The sequence below is a fragment of the Arabidopsis thaliana genome (genome assembly GCF_000001735.4).
Source record: "Arabidopsis thaliana chromosome 1 sequence".
Lineage (NCBI taxonomy): Eukaryota > Viridiplantae > Streptophyta > Magnoliopsida > Brassicales > Brassicaceae > Arabidopsis > Arabidopsis thaliana.
In genome coordinates, this window is record NC_003070.9 from 22,829,520 (window position 1) to 22,843,974 (window position 14,455).

The following is a 14,455-nucleotide window of genomic DNA, read 5'->3' on the forward strand; positions in this document are numbered from 1 at the left end:
AAATCTAACGGTTAAATATTAGTTGGTAAAGCATGATTAATTAAGATAATCACTCAACAATCAATTCAGGACCAACGTCACCTAGCTACCACCACGAAGGAAAATGCTAATACAAGAACCAAATCGTCTTATTAACCAGTTATCTTTTTCTCATGGACCACATTTAAATCGTCACGGCAATTAAGCTAGATTTTAAGAAAGAATAAATGGGATACTCAACTAATTGCCACAAATTTTATTACTTTTAAAACTCGGCTGCTCGGCCCAAACTTATCCGGTACGGATGGATAGACCTATCTTTTATCGTGTAAAGAAACTCTTGGGCTCCACTCTTGACGTTGCTCATTTTATCTACTTTTGTTGGTTTCTTAGTGACCTTTGACGTTTATTTACATAGAGTTGACAGATTTGAATTGACGTTTTCTCAATAATGCAGACCAAAATTTTCACGTTTCTTACATGTACATATATATAGTAAAACAAATCTCTGAAGACACACAAGAGAATCAAGAACAATGAAAAATTTAACCAGTTTCGTAATTGTTATCTTACTACAAAGCTTATTGTTTCATGTATATGGTCGTCATCAAAGTTCTTCGAAGAACATTTTAGTAGATTCATCTCCATTTCCTTCTGATTTCCTCTTTGGTACAGCTTCTTCCGCTTACCAGGTACTTATTTTGCGTCCCACTGATAATTTAATATCAGATTTATTTAGTGTATCGTCATTACGAAATGTTTATTTTATATATAAAAAAATTGTGAATAGTATGAAGGTGCGTTCTTGACTGATGGAAAAAGTTTGAACAATTGGGATGTCTTTACGCATAAAAATCCTGGTATGTATTTTATTTTGGTTTCCATTTGGTTTATTTTCTATTTGAAATAGTTTAAGATTAGTTTAAGATTTTTATTTTTTTTTAATTCACTTATTCTATTGACAAGTATATATATTGGAACTGCAGGGAAAATACTTGACAAGAACAATGCAGATAGAGCTGTGGACCAATATAATCGATTTTTGGTTATTTTCTTATGATAATTATTTCTTTCTATTTTTGTTCTTGTCAACTTCTTTTATCATATTATATTCTCATATTATTTGATGTTGTTATTTATTTTATATTATCTTCTATGCTTAGGAGGACATCCAATTAATGTCTTTTCTTGGAGTGAACAGTTATAGGTTTTCAATTTCTTGGTGTAGAATCTTACCTAGTAAGTCCTTCTTTAGTTAAATCAGCAGTATTATTAATACTACATTGCATTGCATGGTAAAAAAAAGAAAATATTCGATTGCATCTCATATACTAACCAGAGTTGATAAATTAAAATACTGAAACTCAATCGACGAATAGTTATTTAGATTTAGCTTATTATTTGTGAGACAGGAGGAAGATTTGGAGAGATTAATTATTTGGGGATAAAGTATTACAACATATTTATCGATGCTCTCATTAGTAGAGGTACTTTTTTGTCTTTCCGGTTTATAATAATTTAAGTTTTTTTTTAAAATATTGTAATCTCATAAAGTTAATGAAAATACATAATTGTATCAACTAATCACTATCCAGGGATTAAACCATTTGTGACGTTGAACCATGTCGACTATCCTCAAGAACTCGAGGACCGGTTTCAAAGTTGGTTAAACCCCGAGATGCAGTGAGTGGTTAAATAGAATTAGTATTTTTATGAACCCCTAATTACTTAGAATGGCAATGAACTTATAAACACTTTTTTTTTTTTTGTTATTTTTGATAGGAAGGAATTTGGTTATTTAGCCGATATATGTTTCAAGCATTTTGGAAACCGAGTTAAATACTGGACCACGCTTAACGAACCAAATCAACAATTAATCTTAGGCTATCTAACAGGTAAATTTCCACCCTCTCGTTGCTCCTCGCCATACGGGAACTGTAGCCAGGGGAATTCAGAAACCGAACCTTTCATAGCCGCACATAACATGATCCTTGCACACGCAAAAGCGGTTAACATATACAAGACCAAATATCAGGTAATAAAACTCATACATCAAATTAAGACCTGGTTTCGTGAGTTATCGATATAAATATAATGTTTTTGCAGAAAGAACAAAAGGGAAGCATTGGCATTGTGGTACAAACATCATGGTTTGAACCCATTAGTGATTCCAATGCGGATAAAGAAGCTGCTGAGAGAGCTCAATCATTTTACTCTAATTGGTATGTTATATTACTATATATGTTGAGATCATATTTGTAGATATGAAGTATAGTACTTCACCCACATATGGAATATATATTGTTTTATCTATTTGTATTCTAACATGTACTAGGATTCTAGATCCCGTTATATATGGGAAATATCCAAAAGAAATGGTAGATATTCTTGGACCAGCCTTGCCACAATTTTCGAGCAATGAAGTGAAGAACTTAGAGAAGTCGAGGGCAGATTTCGTTGGTATTAATCACTATACAAGTTACTTCATTCAAGATTGTTTGACCTCTGCTTGTAATACTGGACATGGAGCTTTTAAGGCCGAAGGATATGCTCTCAAGTTAGACCGGAAAGGCAATGTTACTATAGGAGAACTTGTAAGTACATTCATTCAGTTTCTTATATTCAATATTTTACGACTATATTCAAATGTTTTAGTAAATTTTATTGTTTATTGACCATGTTTCTATTGTTAGACCGATGTAAATTGGCAGCATATTGATCCCACAGGATTCCACAAGATGCTGAATTATTTAAAAGATAGGTACCCAAACATGCCAATGTTCATAACTGAAAACGGTACAAGACCTCAAATTTGATCAATGATCGAGTCATCAACCATATTTGAAATTATCATGAAAAATTATTATTAATGGCTTGAAGGTTTTGGAGACTTGCAAAAACCTGAAACAACGGATAAAGAACTTCTAAATGATACAAAAAGGATCCAATACATGAGTGGATACTTAGAAGCTTTACAAGCAGCAATGAGGTAAATAATTTATGTAAATTTATGCAGAAATCCAATTCTTAAAATCATGCATTCAAATAGTCTTTAAACCAATTTTTATCTAATGAAAATTTACTAATTCTATATAAGTTGTGAATTGTTTTGGTAGGGATGGAGCAAATGTGAAGGGTTATTTTGTGTGGTCACTATTAGACAATTTTGAGTGGTTGTTCGGATACAAGGTTCGGTTTGGTCTATTCCATGTGGATCTAACAACTCTTAAAAGGTCACCGAAACAATCAGCTTCATGGTACAAAAATTATATCGAAGAACACGTGAATCGAAGAGATATCGTAGATAATTATTAAACACATTTATTTTTAATTCGTATTCACTGCCAAAGAAAGTCAAAAATTACAAAAGCATTTAAAATTGATACTTATCATTGTTGTTGATTGTTGAATGATTAAATTTGTCTTTTCCTCCTAAAAGTGAATGTTTAATGTGTTACATGATTATTTGTCTAATCTTGCACAATAATTCTATTAGCTTAAGATGTTGAAGAACACGTGAGAAGAGAATTTAGGTTTTTTTTTTGGTCAAAGGAAGAATAGTAATTCGTATTCCTAAGTAAAGAAAGTCAAACTAGGAAAGAATTTATGTAACTTCGTTAAATGAATGATTAATGGTTTTCTTTACCTTAAAGTGAATGTTTAATCAGTGTTACGCGCCATACGGAAGTAATTGTCTAATCTTGCACAATCATTCAACACGTTTTCAAAGAAAACTTTTTTTGTTCTCTATGATGATAATAGTGTTAAATCAAAAGTAGTACAAAAGTAAACTAAACTTATTTTAGATTAAAAATCACCGAAAAAACTAAACACGCGTTAGAAAGCATTTGACATCACCTCCAAATTTAATTTCACGCAAGCAAGCGTTTCTAAGATATGGATTCTAAACGCTATATCACTGTTTTTTGTAAGATAAATTCTTCTTAATTTTTTCAATAAAAAAATTTAAAATTAAAAATAAAATCATAAACTAACTGATAATGACCAAAGGAACCATAAACACCTAGAAAATTATATTTCTGTGTTTTCTATCTGCGGTTTAACGTCAGTAACATCTAGGAAAGTTATTTTACGAAAGTGAACTTGGTTTTTGTTTGATTGAAATATGTTTCAGACTTTCAGAAGAAAAAAAAAGATACTTATTTAAAATATGTTAAGATTTTAGTTCACTTCAAATTATGTAAACATGCTGATTTTTTTTTTTTTTTTTTTTTTTTTTTTTGCAATCATCCTTCAATATTGTCTGCGAAACAGTCAAGTTTCAAGTACGATTCACAACATTTTTCAAAAAATTTATTCATTCATTTCACTCCCAAAACTTTTTAATTTACAAAACTACCCGTACACGTATATTGGTTGAATAGAAATTTTTTGAATATTTATTATATTTTGAGTTACATATAGACTATGATTTAATCAAATACACAATGAGTCGTTAAACAATCTAAAGAAAAAGACACACGAACAAACTGATAACATAGATAACATATAAGCAAAATAGGTCGGAATCAACAATTACATATATAAATGGTTGCGTGGTTAATGATTTCATTTGGTATTTTCACGACAAGATCGTTTCTAGGTACATAGAAGTCAACTTCGTTGCCATATAAACTGTATAACACTTAGTCATACAATCTGGTTTATTTATCAAGTTCAAAAATTTAATTTAATCAAAATATTTGTTTGCGAAATTTTCAATCGAGAATTAAAAAATTAAAAAAAGTTGCGTGGTTGAGTTAATCGTTTGGTCTCCATCGCTGATATCTTCAATTTCTCTGAATTAATCTTCACATAGCTGTATAAAGACCTAGAAAAGAAAACAGATATACTAGTAACCAAACTTAGAATCAAGAAAGAAAAAAACAGCTATAGAGTTGAATAAGAAGAAGAAGAAGATGACATTTTTTAAACCAATTAGAATCATCAATTTTTTATTCCTATTTTTCATATTTCTTGTGGTATACGCAACCGTGTTCTGCAAATTTTGTTCAGACACTGGAAACTTCAAAAGAAGTAAGTTGAGGTACGAAACTTCCGATGATAGTTATGAAGCTAGGAGTAGCCATGTCACCAACCATATCCTCAGCCGCCGCAACACCAACCCCTTCACCAAATGGGTCAACGTTCTCCGCCGCACTAGCACTTCTTGTACGAAACCGTAAGTTTCTTCTTTTTACTTGAATTTATATAAACGTATGAATTAGTCGTGTGTTTGCCAAAAAAGAAAAGAAAAAGAATTAGCCGTGTCATAGAATTGTAAATTATGGCGACGGATGATATAATATTTAACACGTGAGTAGTATTGAAGACATTTATTAAAGAATATGTTTGTTGTTAAAAAGTAAGATATCAGTAATTAATTAATGTTTCACACTGTCAATAACATAAAATATGTGATTTTGAATTCGAAGCATAGTAACAACAATATTAAAAACTATTACGCCATAAACTATAGCCATAGTATTTTTATTTATACTTATTTATACTTTCTAACTTCCAAATTTTTATATTTTATATAATAATCATCAACGCTATATATCTAGAAAGTAAAACCAGTAAAATCTAACGTACGAAATTAGATGGAGTTGTTAGGCACATTTCATATATTAAAATTTTAATGATTTTCTTTTAAACTTTATGATATTTAAAGCATGTACATATTCTTTTTTTGGTTATAATATATGTAAAAATTTGGTATGCTTTGTCTATAGTTGTAACCAAATTGATGCATAGTTTATGATATTTAATAGTTTCGAATATATTCAGTAGGTAGAAATTGGGGAATTTTTAAAAAGTTGACAAGACTGCCCCAAAATCGCAATGATGCATTTAAAATATTCTGCAATTTTTTCATATAAATATAGACACGTATAGATAAGAGTGCACACAAAACCACAGACGACATACACGAGAAAGAAAAAAAACCAAAATGAAAACTTTTGCCAACTTTGCAATTCTGTTTTTATTACAAAGCTTATTGTTTCCTCTTTACAGTTCATGCCTTCATCAAACTTCAGATGATTCATCTCCATTTCCTTCTGATTTCCTCTTTGGCACAGCTTCTTCTGCTTTCCAGGTACCTTTATTTTCCTTCTTTTTATATTTCTGTAATCAGTTTTTGGAGTCACTTTATAATTTTGGTTTTTATTTGATGTATTTAGTATGAAGGTGCCTTCTTAACCGATGGAAAAGGTCTGAACAATTGGGATGTCTTTGCCCATGAAAACCCTGGTATGTGTTTATTTTGGATTATGTCTATGGTTAGCTTGGTTTGGAATGAGTCTTGAAGAATGTGGAAATTGAACTAACTTGGACTTTAAGTTGAATATTTTTTTTCCCATCCAATTATGTTTTGGCTTAGATAAGCTAAACAATATGATTTTTATGTTTTGAATGAATCTTGTGGTTTAGTTCTGGGTTCAATTAAGTTTGTGTTTATTTGTAGTTAATTATATATCCATGCATATCATATTTAAAATAAATTACAGTTTAGCTTTCTTTGATTGGTTCTCGACAAAGTTTTTTTATCTTATAAATGCCATGTTGATTCCATTGACAATATTATATTAAAAAATTCAGGGAAAATAGTTGATGGAAGCAATGGAGACATAGCTACGGACCAATATCATCGATATATGGTAAAATAAATACATTATTATAATATTTTGTTCCTTTTACCTGAATAAACTATTTACTTTAGTTGTTTTTAATTCTTTTTTATATTGACATCTATCTACTATATATGATTACAGGAAGATATCCAATCAATGAATTTTCTTGGAGTCAATAGTTACAGATTATCTATTTCCTGGTCTAGAGTCTTACCTAGTAAGTCTTTATCTTCTTAATCATGACTGTAATAATTAAATTTGGTTTGAAATTAAACTTCTACCATCAATTGATTGGTTCAGATATCTAAACCGGAAACAATATGTTAAAAGTGTGTACCTTTCCTTTGATATATAGATAAAAATAAAACAAACTGTTAACTTATGTAATAAAAATACAGATGGAAGATTTGGAGTTATTAATTATAAGGGAATAAAGTATTACAACAATTTGATCGACGCTCTTATTAAAAAAGGTAATATTTACTCTCCCTACTTCTTAATTTTTAAGTTAGTATCTATTGAAGCATTACATACAGAAATTTTAACTTCAAAAGATTGCTATTTTTCATGTAAATGTTTACAGGGATTACACCATTTGTGACGTTGAACCACTTCGACTATCCTCAAGAACTCGAGAACCGGTTCAAGAGTTGGTTAAGCTCCGAGATGCAGTGAGTTGATAAAATTAAGTCTCTATCTATTTTACCATAACTAAAACTGATTCATTCACTGTTTATAATTCAGGAAAGATTTCGGGTACTTAGCTGATATATGTTTCAAACATTTTGGAGACCGAGTTAAACACTGGATCACGATTAACGAACCAAACCAACATATAAGCTTAGCATATCGAAGTGGTTTGTTTCCACCAGCGCGGTGCTCCATGCCATACGGAAATTGTACTCACGGGAACTCAGAAACTGAGCCTTTTATAGCCGCTCATAATATGATCCTCGCACATGCAAAGGCGATTCAAATATACCGAACCAAATATCAAGTAACAATAACCAATATACTATAGATATATGATTTAAACTATATATTTGTATGCATTATATCGATATAAATACGTTTTTTGTTGTTGTAGAGAGAACAAAAGGGAATCATTGGCATTGTGGTACAAACATCATGGTTTGAACCCATAAGCGATTCGATTGCTGATAAAAATGCTGCCGAGAGAGCTCAATCATTTTATTCAAATTGGTATGTTATGTTATAATAAGTTAGACCAAAAAATTCATCATATATTAGTATGTATAGTTCACATACTCATGTCTTCTTATCTAATGTGTACCAGGATTCTAGATCCCGTTGTGTATGGGAAATATCCGGAAGAAATGGTGAATCTACTTGGATCAGCTTTGCCAAAATTTTCGAGCAATGAAATGAACAGCCTAATGAGCTATAAATCAGACTTTTTGGGTATTAATCACTATACAAGTTACTTCATACAAGATTGTTTGATCACTGCTTGTAATTCTGGAGACGGAGCTTCTAAAAGCGAAGGATTAGCCCTCAAATTGGACCGGAAAGGAAATGTTTCCATCGGAGAACTGGTAAGTACATTTCTTTAGCTATCATCTAAAGTTTGTAGTGAGCTCCTTTGTGTATTACAGTGAATTTTCTAACATGGCTTTTGAAATATTTGGCTTTTTGCACATGATAGACCGACGTAAATTGGCAGCATATTGATCCTAACGGATTCAGAAAGATGTTGAATTACCTAAAAAATAGGTACCACAACATACCAATGTACATCACCGAAAATGGTACTAATACCTCAACTTTGTTTGGGTTATATGACTTATATCCATTTTATAAGAATGGTATGCTGAAAAATTAATATTAACGATGGTTTTGCAGGTTTCGGACAGTTGCAAAAACCAGAGACAACAGTTGAAGAACTTCTGCATGATACAAAAAGGATACAATACTTGAGTGGATATTTGGATGCTTTGAAAGCAGCAATGAGGTATGTGAATTGTATATTTAGTTAGATTATAAACCAACTCATATATACAAATGGATCTCAAAAACATAGAGAAGTTGAATGTACGTAATAACCACTTAGGCAATTACCAATTCCTAATAAATTTATTGTAAACTCTTATGTAGGGATGGAGCAAATGTGAAGGGATATTTCGCATGGTCACTATTAGATAATTTTGAATGGTTGTACGGATACAAGGTTCGATTTGGGCTATTCCACGTTGATTTTACAACTTTGAAAAGGACACCAAAGCAATCAGCTACATGGTACAAGAACTTCATTGAACAGAACGTGAATATAGAAGATCAAATAGATAAATAAATATAAATGTAAATTAATAAAGAATTAATTAGTATTCTTAAGCAAAGGAAGTTATAACTAGGAAGGCTTAATTAAAAATCTTCTCATTGTTGTTTTATTTTTTAATGTGTTTGGTGTATCTTATACATAACTGTTTTTTCTAATCTTGCACAATATGGTGTTTATAAAAAATTTGGGTGCACATCTATTAAGATTATGTTATGAAAATAATAATTGTTAACATAAATTTCAAAATCTGGTTTAAGAACTGCCATAATATATGGATGCAAACATGTAGTCAATGTAATTAGAAGTTAGTTATTATAGTAGAAACTTATCATCAACGCGGTCACAAATTTAGTTGCTAAAAAGAAAGGTACAATTACCTTAGTCTAGAGTGAGAGGTAGGTTTTGCAACCCACAGAACTTGAGTTCGATTCCTCAAATCTTGTTGTTTTATTGACAAAAAAAAGCTACTATCAAGCCAAATGTGTTCATGAATTCCAAACAACATTCATCGCTATATTCATGGTCACTTTGTACCAATAAAGCCTGTGGTGAATCTAGAAATATATCTAAAAATATTATATATATAGTTGATATCAAAATACAAAATTTGTTATAAAATATAAATAATTTTTTTTGAATATATCAATATATGTCTAGAAATATACCAGTACACATAATATAGATATATATTTTGATATTCATTAAATTAAATCGACAACTACAATTAATTGTAGAGAAATATCAATATGTCCATCTATAGAGAAATATCAAAATAAATTTAAATCGACAACTAAAATCAAAGAAACTGAAATTTTCTTTTGGGTGGAGTGATGTTTGAAGAGATATTTCATTAAACTAATGTTTGTAGTGGAAAAAACATTATCACAACTACAGAGAAAATAACAAATTCCACTTAGTTTTCACGTCACGGATCCAAAAAAAATAAGTTCAATTTGAACAAATTTCATAATAAGTTTCTTCAAAGCATGTAGTTTCGATAGTATGTAGCAAAACGAGTGGCCAAGTCTCTCTTGTTTCAAAGTGGTGATTTGATTTCAGAATTTCGATTTTTTTTTTTTTTTTTTTTTTTTTGGTAAAAAAATTTCGAGTTTGTATACAAAAATAAAATATTTCCTGCTTGCAAGATAATTTTCAGAAACAAATCCTGGGAGACCACGGGGAGATCCAAATTCGACGAAGGAGACGCCTAGAAGTGCGTATGTCATCCGAAATGACGAAAACTATATGCGAAGAAATTGGATTCTTTATGTACGTGGAAAGACAAAATCCACTTCGTTTACACGTTAATTAACTATCTTGAATCGTAGGATAATTTCATACGGGACAAAAACCATACGCAAAGAAAAGTTGATTCTTTATTTGCATGGCAAGAACATTATGATAACTACAAAGAAAAGAACAAAATTCATTTCGTTTTTACACTATATAAGAATCCAATAGTTTTCATATTCATTGGATTGTTAAACATTTGACTTCTGTATAACAACACTTTTAAAAAACCTTAATAGAGATACAATAAAGAAAGACCCGGAGCTACCATGGATAATGACCGTGGAATATTTCATATGATGGAGAAAGATGGTAAATTATCCTTGGTATATCGCCCTCCCATAATACAAACTCGAAGTCCAACCTCCTCCGGTAGAATAGTAAGTAGCGATAATTCCCTTCTTCAACCTTTTTTTCTTATGCCCTATAGTACGATGGAAAAATAGAGACTTTCCGTATACCATAAGATTTTCTTCAATTACCAATGTCCCATTCGGTTCTATCATAAATTACGTCAGAATTAAATATGCTCATGATGATCATTTTGTACTCCCTTTGTTTTGGTGCAACGATAAAGAATTTGATGTCAATGGTGGATGCAGTGCATGCAATGGCTCATATTTTGGCACTGATTATTATTTCTGTAACTGTAATAAAATGTATCACAAAGAATGTGTCGAGTCTCCACTTAAAATAAAACACCCTTACCACCCTGAGCACTCTCTCGAATGTTACATTCATCCTCCTTTTGCTCACAATATTGAGTGTTTATGTTGTGGAAGAATAGCATCAGGTCAGGTATATTATTGTTCCATATGTAGAGTTCTTATGCATTCAATATGTGCGATGAAGACGATACCTATGGTTATAAACCAACCAAAAAGGCATGATCATCCTCTCATTTTCTTTCCTAAACAAAATTCTTTAACCTGCAACGTTTGTGGTTTGTTAAGAAAACTTTATTCCACATACATATGTGCCATATGCAACTTTGTAGCCCATAAAGATTGTATGTATTCTCCACGCATAATCAAGATATCACGTCACCCCATCGTCTCTCCTACATTTCGTCTCTTCAATCTAGAGATTGTTCTTGTACAATATGTCGTCAAAGTATTGACAGTGATTATGGTGCATATAGTTGTGCTATGTGTGGTGATTATGTTGTTCATTCAAGATGTGCTTTAGGAAAAGATGTATGGGATGGTGAAGATCTTGAAAATGTACCTGAAGAAGATAATAAATTACAAGATGTCACGTCTTTTGATATAATATCTGACGGAGTAATACTTCATTTTCTTCATGACCATCATCTCCGGCTCAAGGTTAGCATACTTTATGATGAAAACAAGTTTTGTCAAGCGTGTGTTCTTCCTATCGTTGAAGGTAATTTCTACTCATGTATGGAGTGTGATTTCATCTTCCATGAAACATGCCCAAATTCTTGCCGCATACTACTACATGCGTTACATCCGCATCAACTTACATTGGAACATGTGGAGTACGATTCTTGTAGATTCATGTGCAATGCTTGTGAACGTTTTTGTGGTGGTTTTATCTATGGATGTCACATAAGGGAATGCAAATTCTATCTTGATGTACGGTGTGCTTCCATTTATGAGCCATTTAATTACAAATATCATGAACATTCCATGTTCCTCGCTTCAGATCCAAAAGAAGAACTACTTTGTCAGGTATGCAAAACAATATGTCATAAACAATTAAATTGTATCAAATGTGATTTTATTGTATGCATCAAGTGTGCTACCTTGCCAGAAAAAGTAAGGTATAAACATGACAAACACTTTCTCAGAGTTTTATTTGGAGAAGAATTATGTAAGGGAGACTGGTGCGAGGTATGTGAACGTAATTTAAGAGCTACAGACACAAAAGTGTTCTATTGGTGCAACGAGTGTGGCACCACATTTCATATTGAATGCTTATTTGGTGGAGACCTAATATATGTGAAGCCTGGTCAAACTTTAAAGTTTTTTGATAGGGATGCTGAAATTCTTGGCAAAAGTAATCTTTCTCGACCGTTATGCATGAACCCGGATTGCAAGAACCCTTGCCAAGTCAAAATATTGAAGACATACAACGATATAGTATGTTCAGTTAAATGTGGGAATCAAGTTTTTTATTGAGTCTAGTGTGTTGTCTATTCCTCTATTTAAGTGTAATTTCAGTTTTATAATTAAGTTTGATTTATTTTTTCTTTGATGTAATTATAAATATGGTATATTTACTTTGTTGATTCTTACTTTCTAATCACTTCATCATCCTTTAATAGAATCACATCTCGTCTCTTTCTACAGTCTTGATTTTTTATTCACAAAATCTTTGGTTAGCCGATCAATGGTTACCAATTTGGTTCAAGGTTCTCTTATTGTGATTTCACTTTCTCACGGTTTATCAGTAGTGGAAGATTGTCGATGAGTAGTGAGGATTAATTGGAACGGAAGAGATTGTCGTCTCATTGGAGAGTTTTTCCCTACATCTTTGTCTTCGCTTAAGCTCATTTTATGGTAGATATTTGTCAAGTGCCTAACACTGCTATGTGGTTATCTAATCCGTTTTCCTGAATACTGATTCATCTTTTTCCAATATATACATGTTTTGATTTGCAACCGTTTACTAGTTCTGTTTGGCCATGGCCATGAAATTCATTGAAAGAAATTCGAAAACTCAACTAGGCGTCTCCAATTTGAATATCCAATCTATGGCGAAAGAAGTGGTGACATTCGACAAACATTTATCAACAATTTTGGGGCTCTACTCTGTGCTACGTTACGTATAGTTGTTTCTTGGGGGTGTATATATTTATACTAATTATATCAAGACAAGCATTTCAAATTGCAAGATAATCTTAAACAATACTTTTGTTTTAATTGTGTTTAACGGTGTTTGTTACAATTGGAGACATCTAAATTTCTAATTGCCACATGTCCTCTAAGAAGGTGATACACGATTCATGATCAAATTGGTGATTGAGGACGATTCGATCCATAAGACAACTTACACTTCTTTTGCTGCATTGCTTTGAGTGACCTTCCTCTGTTTTTTTTTTGTTTCTTACTGGTGATGATCACCGTTAAAAATCCGTTTATAAGAGTGACGTCGTTTTTGTTGTTTTGCAAGTTTGGCTGAAACAATGCCGTTTCGAGGAGTTTCTGCATCCATTGAAGTCTTCTCCTTGATAAGAGAAATGTGGACAACGGTGGGGAAGATCTGATGCTAGATGCTAGATGCTTATGTTAGAGTTGCGTCGGCTTAACTTCGAAGACATAAATATATTGGTTAATGGGCGTGAAAATTCGTAACCAATGTATTTTTGATTATCTTGAAAGTGATATTGCGTTTAACAGATGCAAAATAATGCGTTTTATTGTTCTGAATAAAGTTTTTGATTATCTTGAAAGTGATATTTACCCTATTTATTTTTATTTTTCAAAACAATAAAATCTTAAGAAAATGTTTCATTACACAACCTTTTGTTTTAGTGAATGTCTTATAACATAATTATTTGATCGTGATCGTCTTTTGTAGAAAACTTCAATCATGTAGTTTTGAAAAAAAAAAAAAAAAACTTCAATTATGTAGTTGGTTTATCATAAATCATGAACTTCTTCTTAAGCTAAAGTCAACTATATGCACGTCTTTTAATTTGTTTTCATTTTTAATCAATTGGTTTGAGACTTCTAGCTGTAAATTGTAATGCATTGCCAAATAATTTAGTAAGGTTATTATTTCAGTTAATTAAAGACCCAAAAGTCTTCTTTAATCTAATCAACTGATAGAGCGTTAATGGACGTGAGCCCCACCATATTAAATGCACACAACAAGAACATATATTACACTTGTTACAGCTAATATAATAAACTTTGGATAAGTTATTGTAATATGTTATAGTATTACAATAATGCATTTGAGATCTGTTCTAGTTTCCGATGTGGTATTAACAATATACTTTCCAGTTTTCAATATGGTATTGTATAACTTTACATGCGTTAGAAAGTTAACAATTTAGGAAATGGTTGAGAACAAAATTTGTTTTAGAAAAACACTACAAATGGGTTTATATTATTATTTTCATAAACCAATTTAAAACGTAAAAGCACAATTATCTTGATCAAAACAAATTATAGTCGTGGTTCAGTACTGCTTTCAAGTCAACTATATGCACGTCTTTTAATTTGTTTTCATTTTTAATCTCTATAAACCAATCAATTGATTCGAGGCTTCTAGCTGTAAA

General features: G+C 31.3%; 2 protein-coding genes, 2 long non-coding RNA genes and 1 pseudogene across 10 annotated transcripts; 3 read left to right on the forward strand and 2 right to left on the reverse strand.

Moving 5' to 3' along the window:
- The first annotated feature begins 401 nt into the window (after positions 1 to 401).
- Positions 402 to 5,209, forward strand: BGLU45 (beta-glucosidase 45). Of its 5 annotated transcripts, NM_001198358.1 has the most exons (13): positions 496 to 671; positions 770 to 839; positions 966 to 1,024; positions 1,143 to 1,218; positions 1,392 to 1,466; positions 1,575 to 1,662; positions 1,762 to 2,014; positions 2,086 to 2,201; positions 2,315 to 2,573; positions 2,673 to 2,775; positions 2,860 to 2,968; positions 3,096 to 3,212; positions 5,015 to 5,209. In NM_001198358.1, the coding sequence occupies exons 1-13, from the start codon at positions 516 to 518 to the stop codon at positions 5,163 to 5,165; spliced, it is 1,632 nt and encodes a 543-aa protein (NP_001185287.1). In that variant the 5' UTR covers positions 496 to 515; the 3' UTR covers positions 5,166 to 5,209. The 5 variants fall into 5 exon arrangements, with proteins under 5 accessions (NP_176374.1, NP_001319288.1, NP_001185287.1 ...); NM_104863.3 differs by lacking the exon at positions 5,015 to 5,209 and having other exon boundaries at positions 402 to 671; positions 3,096 to 3,443; NM_001334003.1 differs by lacking the exon at positions 5,015 to 5,209 and having other exon boundaries at positions 498 to 671; positions 2,673 to 2,968; positions 3,096 to 3,443.
- AT1G08433 lies at positions 4,292 to 4,543 on the reverse strand. Its single transcript, NR_139429.1, has one exon. It is a non-coding gene; the product is annotated as an other RNA (long non-coding RNA).
- Positions 5,020 to 5,290, reverse strand: AT1G08437. Its single transcript, NR_139430.1, has one exon. It is a non-coding gene; the product is annotated as an other RNA (long non-coding RNA).
- A 268-nt stretch (positions 5,291 to 5,558) lies between these two features.
- Positions 5,559 to 9,116, forward strand: BGLU46 (beta glucosidase 46). 2 transcript variants are annotated; one of them, NM_180637.2, is made up of 12 exons: positions 5,559 to 6,079; positions 6,165 to 6,234; positions 6,583 to 6,641; positions 6,756 to 6,831; positions 7,013 to 7,087; positions 7,198 to 7,285; positions 7,359 to 7,611; positions 7,702 to 7,817; positions 7,912 to 8,170; positions 8,281 to 8,383; positions 8,478 to 8,586; positions 8,730 to 9,116. In NM_180637.2, the coding sequence occupies exons 1-12, from the start codon at positions 5,933 to 5,935 to the stop codon at positions 8,923 to 8,925; spliced, it is 1,551 nt and encodes a 516-aa protein (NP_850968.1). In that variant the 5' UTR covers positions 5,559 to 5,932; the 3' UTR covers positions 8,926 to 9,116. The 2 variants fall into 2 exon arrangements, with proteins under 2 accessions (NP_850968.1, NP_974067.1); NM_202338.2 differs by lacking the exons at positions 5,559 to 6,079; positions 6,165 to 6,234; positions 6,583 to 6,641 and having other exon boundaries at positions 6,808 to 7,285; positions 8,730 to 9,096.
- Positions 9,117 to 10,388: 1,272 nt separating this feature from the next.
- Positions 10,389 to 12,378, forward strand: AT1G61830 (annotated as a pseudogene). Its single transcript has one exon.
- The last annotated feature ends 2,077 nt before the right edge of the window (positions 12,379 to 14,455 follow it).

Coding starts and splice junctions, on each gene's coding strand:
- BGLU46 (NM_180637.2), top strand. CDS start 5,933: ATGAAAACTTTTGCCAACTTTGCAATTCTGTTTTTATTACAAAGCTTA. Junction 7,818..7,911: donor CAATCATTTTATTCAAATTG/GTATGTTATGTT, acceptor AATGTGTACCAG/GATTCTAGATCCCGTTGTGT. Junction 8,384..8,477: donor AATGTACATCACCGAAAATG/GTACTAATACCT, acceptor ATGGTTTTGCAG/GTTTCGGACAGTTGCAAAAA.
- BGLU45 (NM_001198358.1), top strand. CDS start 516: ATGAAAAATTTAACCAGTTTCGTAATTGTTATCTTACTACAAAGCTTA. Junction 1,663..1,761: donor TGGTTAAACCCCGAGATGCA/GTGAGTGGTTAA, acceptor TATTTTTGATAG/GAAGGAATTTGGTTATTTAG. Junction 2,015..2,085: donor TATACAAGACCAAATATCAG/GTAATAAAACTC, acceptor ATGTTTTTGCAG/AAAGAACAAAAGGGAAGCAT.